Source organism: Octopus sinensis, linkage group LG9 (genome assembly GCF_006345805.1).
Source record: "Octopus sinensis linkage group LG9, ASM634580v1, whole genome shotgun sequence".
In the NCBI taxonomy this organism is placed as follows: Eukaryota; Metazoa; Mollusca; class Cephalopoda; order Octopoda; family Octopodidae; genus Octopus; species Octopus sinensis.
Window position 1 is genome coordinate 322,307 of NC_043005.1, and position 8,388 is coordinate 330,694.

The 8,388-nt window shown below is 36.4% G+C and overlaps 1 protein-coding gene across 1 annotated transcript in view; it reads right to left on the reverse strand.

The window, feature by feature from the left end:
- The window catches only part of LOC115215749 (arachidonate 12-lipoxygenase, 12R-type-like), a 41,208-nt gene extending 33,584 nt beyond the window's left edge, over positions 1 to 7,624 (reverse strand). Inside the window, 5 exon segments of the mRNA XM_036505687.1 lie at positions 1,064 to 1,159; positions 3,392 to 3,516; positions 3,519 to 3,523; positions 6,043 to 6,143; positions 7,541 to 7,624. Coding sequence (XP_036361580.1) covers positions 1,064 to 1,159; positions 3,392 to 3,516; positions 3,519 to 3,523; positions 6,043 to 6,143; positions 7,541 to 7,624 — 411 coding nt within the window.
- Positions 7,625 to 8,388: the final 764 nt, after the last annotated feature.

Here is an 8,388-nt window from a genome sequence, read left to right on the forward strand (position 1 = left end):
ACTGGGAAAGGCTACAAGAAGGGAAACTGGAGAGAAGGCGAGGAAGGTATGCAGTGATATGGAAGATCCTGGAAGGTCTAGCTTCCAACTATTAAATACTATACCTATTTCTTTACTACCCACAAGGGGCTAAAGACAGAGAGGACAAACAAGGAGAGACAAACGGATTAAGTCGATTATATCGACTTCAGTGCGTAACTGGTACTTAATTTATCGACCGCGAAAGGATGAAAGGCAAAGTCAACCTCGGCTGAATTTGAACTCAGAACGTAACGGCAGACGAAATACCGCTAAGCATTTCGCCCGGCGTGCTAACGTTTCTGCCAGCTCGCCGCCTTATCTATTAAATACTATACCAACCATCGAAATAGACGGCATTGCTTAGTACCAAAGATACCGTTTTCTTCATCTCAGATAAGGACTCAGTATTGCAACAGCTTAGGCTGTTTAACACCTTCCCAAGGAACCTTAGAGATCTACAAGGGTTAGATGGGAAAACGTTCAGAAAGCACCTGAACAAATTTCTATCTGAACCCCCAGATGAGCCCACATGGTGACAGGAGGCACAAAGAAGAGCAGCTTCGTCCAACTCGCTTCTTCACCAAAAATAGTACCAAAAGGAGACCCCAAAACATTGAATGGCGGTGCTCCAGCATGGTTCCAGCTTCTGGCTGAAACCAGTAAAAGAATAAAAGTGATACAGAGAATATTGATGTACAGTATTAGAGTGACACTGTCGTTTGACGTTTAAAGATGTTTCATAGCATTAGCTAATATGTAGGTGAGGATTAAGACTGCTGAGAGCAACAAATATTTAGTGAATAAACACTTAAGCTTTAATCCATTCAATGAGGTGATGGTAGCACAAGCTTACATTGTTTCAACAGATCTACCGAAATAGTGATAAATATGGAAAATCTCTGCTCTGACAGTTAGGTATCAACTGGCTTGTTGAGGTTGTTGAGACTGAGAATTTCAAACAAAACCGAAAGACTCTCAACCTAAAATATACGCAAAAGCAATTGTTAAACAAAACTAATAAAATTATTCTAGAAACACTTACAGGATTTCCTTGTCTTTTGTCTTGTTGCAGTTGTATTGCAATTGGTGTCAAATCGTCGTTTGAATCCAGCATAAATAATGCAATGGGAGCACACATCTGAAATATATATACATGCATATATATACATATGCATACATAACCAGAAAGCAGAAAGCTGATTCGAAGACTACAGATCCAATCCATCACTGGAACTGTAAAAATCTGTAAAACTTTCAAGAAGTTTATCATTTAAATATATATGAGCATATATATGCATGAGAATACGTACATAAAACAAAATACACAGATCTTCACATGTACATACAAACAAAAATACCCAGTTGATGGGTAAATACCCACCATCTGTCCGTTGCCCTTTGCCAGCCCCGTCTGGGACCTGTGCAGGTGGCACGTAAAAAGCACCCACTACACTCACGGAGTGGTTGGCGTTACGAAGGGCATCCAGCCGTAGAAACACTGCCAGATCAGACTGCGCCTGATGCAGCTTCTGGCTTCCCAGACCCCAGATGAACCGTCCAACCCATGCTAGCATGGAAAGCGGACGCTAAATGATGATGATGATGATGATGATGATGATGTTGAAATTCCAATGAAGGTGTCTTTGATCTGGGTTAGAAACCAGCTCTTTCTCTATTGCCAAGAAATCTTGAAATATTATCTACATACACACACTCACACACACACACATGTTAATGTTTTTACTTGTTTTAGTCATTAGACTGCGGCCATGCTGGGGCACCACATTGAAGAATTTTTAGTCGAATGAATCGACACCAGAACTGGTTTTAAAGCCTGGCATTTATTCTATCAGTCAGTTTTACTGAACCGCTAAGTTACAGGGATACAAACACACCAACATCGATTTTCAAGCAGTTGCGGGGGACAAACACAGTCACAAAGACACACACACACACATGCATATAAGACGAGCTTCTTTCAGTTTCCATCTCTCATCTCCGCACAGAAAACTCTGGTTGCCAGAGGCTATAATAGAAGACACTTGCCCAAGGTGCCATGGCGCCACACTGTAGGACTGAACCTAGAGCCATCTGACTGGGAACGACTACTACTGTTATGCTTGGCACTCCACGTAGATTACCATAATCCACTTTACTTCCTGTATAGTCATTAAGTAACTTCTATACCGGGTACTATTACTAGTTATGACCTACAGGGCAAATGTAGATGAAATAAGGATAAACACAAGTTTATATTAGGGTTCCTCTTCGCGTTTGACCATTATGGTTGATTGAAACCCAGAAGTAAATGTTCCAAATGCTTTTTAAATGACCAGCCACAACAAATTACCAGGGACCGTTTTACTGTTTTTAGTTAGAGATAACTATGTGAAAAGTTGGAAAGATGACGAGGCATTTTATACTCGTTTTGGAATACAATGGGATGAGAAGGAAGTGTACAAGGTACAGCAGAAAATGGGTGAGAGATAGAAAAAATAACTAGAGTAATAAAAAGAGAAAAAAGAAAAGAAAGGAAAAACAGAAGGAAATAAAGAAAGAAGTAAAGAGGAAATAAGGAAGAGAGAAAAAGGAAAGAAAGAGAGAGAGAGAGAGAGAGAGTAAGAAGGGAATGATTTGCACAGTTGAAGCAGAAATGAATAAAATATAAGGTATATAATATGTATAAAAAACGAAAACATAAAATATAAATTTACGGAGATGTACTTGCGTAGCAAGTGACCTGATCTGAGAGTGTGTGCTGAAATAAAAATAATTGCAGAGTGGAAGGCGTTTATGAGCCATTTAAAAACACACAAAAACCGTTAGATTCACTTCAACATTTAAATTTAATTTGTCAAATATTTTTGTCGCTTTGGACCGCGTCCTATTCACTGACAAAATCCCGTGATGCAGCACGAAAATATTTTGACAAATTAAATTTAAATATTGAAGTGAATCCAACGATTTTGTGTGTTTTTAAATGGCTTATAAACACCTCCCACACTGTAATTGATTAAATATATAAATAAATTAATGGAGAAATAGATAAAGATAGTTAAGAGAGAAAGGAGATAGAGACGAATGTAGAGTGAAGGGGAGGGCAGGCGAAAGATAAATGAAAGGGAGTCAACTATCTGTGAGTCATTAGTACTTAGGCTGAGGATGAATAGAAACATGAATCCACAAACGATAAGAATTCAAAGGCTATTTTTAGAACGATGCATATTTTTTCATAGCTGGGTAGATATATTATGTGCATGTATGCTTGTGTGCATGTGCATCTTTGTATCTAAGTGTATGTGCGTGTATGTGTGTGTGTGTGTGTGTGTGTGTGTGTGTGTATGTGTGTGTGTGTGTGTGTGTGACTTACATCATATTCTTTTCTGTGTATAACACCATCCAAAATTTCTAAATCTGTGTAAAACAGACGTTTCTTTTTGATCAATCCTTCCAGTGTTTCTCCTTTCAGAACTGGTTCCATCATCGCTTCATCACACCAAGTCTACGAGAAAAAGTTTAAAAGCACAAAACGATCAGTGGTAATCAATGGTCGTCTACATTAGAAAAAAACTATTGAGTTGGGTTGATAGATTTTAGATAAATTCATTTGTTTTAGAGAGAAGGAATATGTTTTAGATATTAAGGGAACAAATTATTTTATTCATTTAGAAGTAGAAAGAAAACTTAATTAGATCAGCATTCATTCACATTCACTGACCACTAATGATCAGATGAATATCATACCATATAAAGTAAATGGACATATTTAAAAGAAATCTAAAGAAAGGAGAAATATCGTTTCAATTGAGTAATGAGACCAGCCCATAGCAATACAGTTTTATAATTTTTTGAACATTACAAGTTTGTATTAACTGAGACGAGTAAATTGAAATTCTAATGATTTTGTCCCAATTCACAAGAAAAGAAAAGGAAAAGAAAAAATCTAAAACTTTGAGGTTTTGGGCAAATTTGTCAAAATCTAACTAATGTAAAATGTAACTAAAGTTAACTTTACTGCACTTTTAACTCTGTGATTTCTAATTAAAACCTTTATTTGGAAAATACTTGAATACTTTTCTAAACGACTGTTAATTTGCTTCCGCGATTCAATAACCTGAAATTAGAGGTAAGAATATGGAATATTTCTTCCAAGCAGAGATCACATTTCGAATTCCCAACAGTAGACGGCGAAGTGCTATTAATATTTGTCCACTTAATATCATATATATCACCCCTATTCTTTAAAATCCAGATGAATTCACTCAAACTTAAAATTTATTTCCCCCCCATTTTTGAACGAAGAAAGGTGGTTGCGTAAACTTTGTTTAAAATAAGCAGAACAAGAACATATGTAATAATCAGAAGTGCCATCAGTTGTTACTATACATCTAAAAACTAAGCATTTTTATGAGACATTGCCTTCAAGTGGACATACTAATTTGTTCTTATAGTTACGATAATGCTTATTAGTACTAACTTATGCTTGCTACCGGTAGAAATATCATGTACCCCATCTATAATGTTACGTATCACTGTATGGTTATTATCAGTTTCGCTATAGATTGAAGTAGATGTATCATTGCATTTCCTTACTCAGCTCATTTAATTCAGATGAGTGTAGTTTGGGCTCAGCTGCCTCCTTTATACTATCTTCTGTAGTTCTTTAGTGTTTTCGCTACTACTGCTAACTAAATAGTTCATTATCCCACAAGAATCATTCATATTATGTTCCACCTTATCCGTATAGTTATTATTATTACTAGTTATATTACTAATATTTATATTGGCTTTATTATTTGTGCTTACTAGGTTCCTATTAGTTAATTCTCTAACTCTAAAAATTGTACGCTACAATAATTTGGGCTAGGTTCGTACTTGTATTAAAAGCAAATCTAATCGTGTGCCGATTGAAAATCTGACTCTATTTGTTAGATGGTGGAAACTTAATGCAGCGAAAAATTTTGCAGGTATATTTGTGACTATCTGAGTTCCGAAGACTGCATTATAATATAATATATGTGTCTAGATCTAGCTTTTCTTTTAGTGGGTAGGGGTCACTGTTTTTGTTAACAACTTCATTTTTATATCTGGTGTATGTTTTTAAAATAAATCTATTACTACATTTAGTACGGGATTTACTTAAAATAACATCGTTATCCATTATTCTTATTATTGTGGTGTTTGGCACGATGACTGGACATTTCATTATCTTTGTAGAGCTTTTTGTTTTATGCTCACTTATTTACTTATATCTGCTGGGTTCATAATATTAACCTTATTCAAATTTTATTAAGTCATTCTATGTTTAAGTGATATTAGAACTATAGCCACAGCGTATTTCAAAGCAATCTTTGTTGGCATGTACCCTGAGATTCTTATGATCCCTCACCTAGAATATACTTTAAGAAGGACTTCCAAAAACTTGAATCCTCAGTTCGCTTCATCCAGCCAAACTGAACAAAGCTGCATAGGAATGTCTGCCTCCGATGAATGTGTAACGCAAGTGAATCAACTGAATGCTCATAAATGCCAGATCAAGGGATACTAGGACAGTTATCCAGCAGAAACACGTGTCGGATTGGTATTTGCTGAGAATAACACTTGAATAAATAGATTTTGAAGATGTATAATTCTCCATTCTTCTTTATGATGTCTTCTTGATTCCATGTGTGTATACAGAACGGGTCTCCAAGCAGTTCGTGCCTATTAAATTCCACTTAGAGAACTACGTTAAGTGACACATGCTCTAGAACCACGCGATTGCCGCTGCCAGTTCTAATAAACCCACTTTTTCTGCTTCTTTACATACTAAAAAAAATTACAAGAAAAGTCTAGGTTTTTCCTGCATTAGAAAATCTGTTTATGGATAAAAAAACAAACAAACAAACAAAAGAACTGAAAGGGAAATTAATATTAAAACTGTTTTAATATCTGTGGACCTCGGTAATGCCTAGCGAGTCCCAGATATTTAAATTATTGTTTAAATATATAATTGTTCTAAATAAGGATCTGCTGACTTACTTTGAAGGGATTTCTTCACACAATCTTATTGATTTGGGGTTACAACGATTAAGACGTTGATATCCAAACCACGTGTCTTCCTTCCAATGTTTAAGAGAATCCTGTATGTATGACAAAGACAACAAAACTAAACATTGATTTCTAATATAGAAACAAGATTTCCAGTTTTATTTGTAATTGGGAGAAGGTTACATGCTGGCAGGATCGTTAGGGTAGCACACCGGACAAAATACTTAGTGGCATTTACTCCGGCTTTACATTCGGAGGTCATCTTTTTGTGGTCGATAAAGTAAGTTCCAGTCACTCACTGGAGTCGATAAAATCGAACATCTCCCTCCCCACAACATTTCAAGACTTGTGCCTATCGTAAAGAGGATTTGTAGTAGGAAAGGTATAGTTAATTAAGACCCACTACCAATACATAATTTGCATTTCATTATCGACCCCCAAAGAATCGAAAGCAATCGTGACTTTGGTAGTAATCGGAACGCCGCCGAGTTTACAATCCTTTAAATAATAATAATGATGGTATTCTTATATAAGCCTAACGCTTACCGTGCGATGACACGGATTGGAAAGCCTTCTTTATTCTGTCGAGGGCTTATACGCCACTTTATTGGACTATTTTCCTTAGTCATTGCACGATGATCGCCACGAGCTTTAAGCTTATATAAAAATGCCATTACAATTATTTACACACACACACACACACACACACACACACACACACACACATATATATATATATATATAAACATATATATATATACATACATACATATATATAAGGAAGGAAGGCATAGGAGGAGGCGGGGAATCATGACCTTCGAACCTTGAGCCTCACAGCACAGAGGCAATGACAAGAGACCGAGACCTTTGGAGAGATGCTGTGATTGTTGGACAGCATGCCATGCTTGAAAAGATGAGTCAAGTAAAATCAAAATCAAAATGGAAATCGTACTTGTGGCTGATGTCAGCTCCACCTGACTGGCACCCGTGCTGGTGGCACGTAATAAGCACCATTCAAGCGTAGCCTGTGCTGCCTGACTGGCTCCTGTGCCGGAGGAATGTAAAAGCACCCTCTACATTCTCGGAGTGGTTGGCGTTAGGAAGGGCATCCAGCTGTAGAAACCTTGCCAGATCAGATTGGAGCCTGGTGCAGCTACCTGGCTTGCCAGTCCCCAATCAAACCGTCCAACCGATGCCAGCATGGAAAACGGACATTAAACGATGATGGTGATGATCATGATATATATATATATATATATATATATATATATGTATATATATATATAGTAGAAATAGGTTTCAAAGAGAAAAGAAACTACACTTTGTATAAATATGTAAAAACTAAAAATAAAAGAGAAAATGCACATTGCATATGAAAAAATATAGGCTTTTTATGAACAGCAATGATAAATATATACAATTAAATGACCTGAGGTAGAATTAAGAGGTATAAAAGTCATTATTTTGTTAAAGAGATTCAATGTCATACCGGTATTGTCAAAAGCTGTTCACTGTCTTTGAATGAGCACCGATTTCCAAACGGTGTCGGGTCTACTCTTTGTCGGAGTGACATTCCTGTTTTCCCATCAGTACCCGCCAAAAGGTGGGGGCATGTGTCACAGTTAGGCCGCCCGTATTTTTCACTTTTGGTTCCTTTGTTAATAGATATAGTCTTGTGTTGGTTAATATTATTTTTAATGATTTCGGTTGCATTTTGCTCTTGATAATTTTGTGTGAGCCTAAAATTTTGTTCATTGTTTTATCTCCTGTGAGAATGGATAGATTTTGTATGATGATGTTGAAGGCCTCATTGTTTCTATGGTTGTGTGTGAAGAAGTATGGGAGTATTTTAAAGTCTGTTTGGTATTTCGGTTGACTTCCCTTAATGTTCGTATGTCTATTTCCTTTTCTCGTTTAATCCCATCAGTTATTAATGATGCTGGGTAATGTCTCTTGATTAGTATTGATCTGAGTTCAAGGAGTCTTCGTTCACGAGTATAGGTGTCCGAAACTATAGTACAGATTATTTTCGCTAGATGATAAGTATATTAATTTTTATGTGTTTGGGATGGCATGATTGAATAATAGGCATTGTTTAGAATATGTGGGTTCATAGAAGATGTCTGTTTCGATATGGTTATTAACTATTTTAATTAGGATGTCAAGAAAGGAAGTTGTTTATTGCTGTGGTCCATGCTGATTGTATGTTGCTATTGATATCGTTGTGCATTATTTTGAAGTCAAGGAGTTTGCCCATGCTGTCTTTCCAAAGTATAAAGCAATCGTCCAAATACCTCTTCCAGTCTTCCTTTAAATAGCAATGAAATGAGGTGCCAT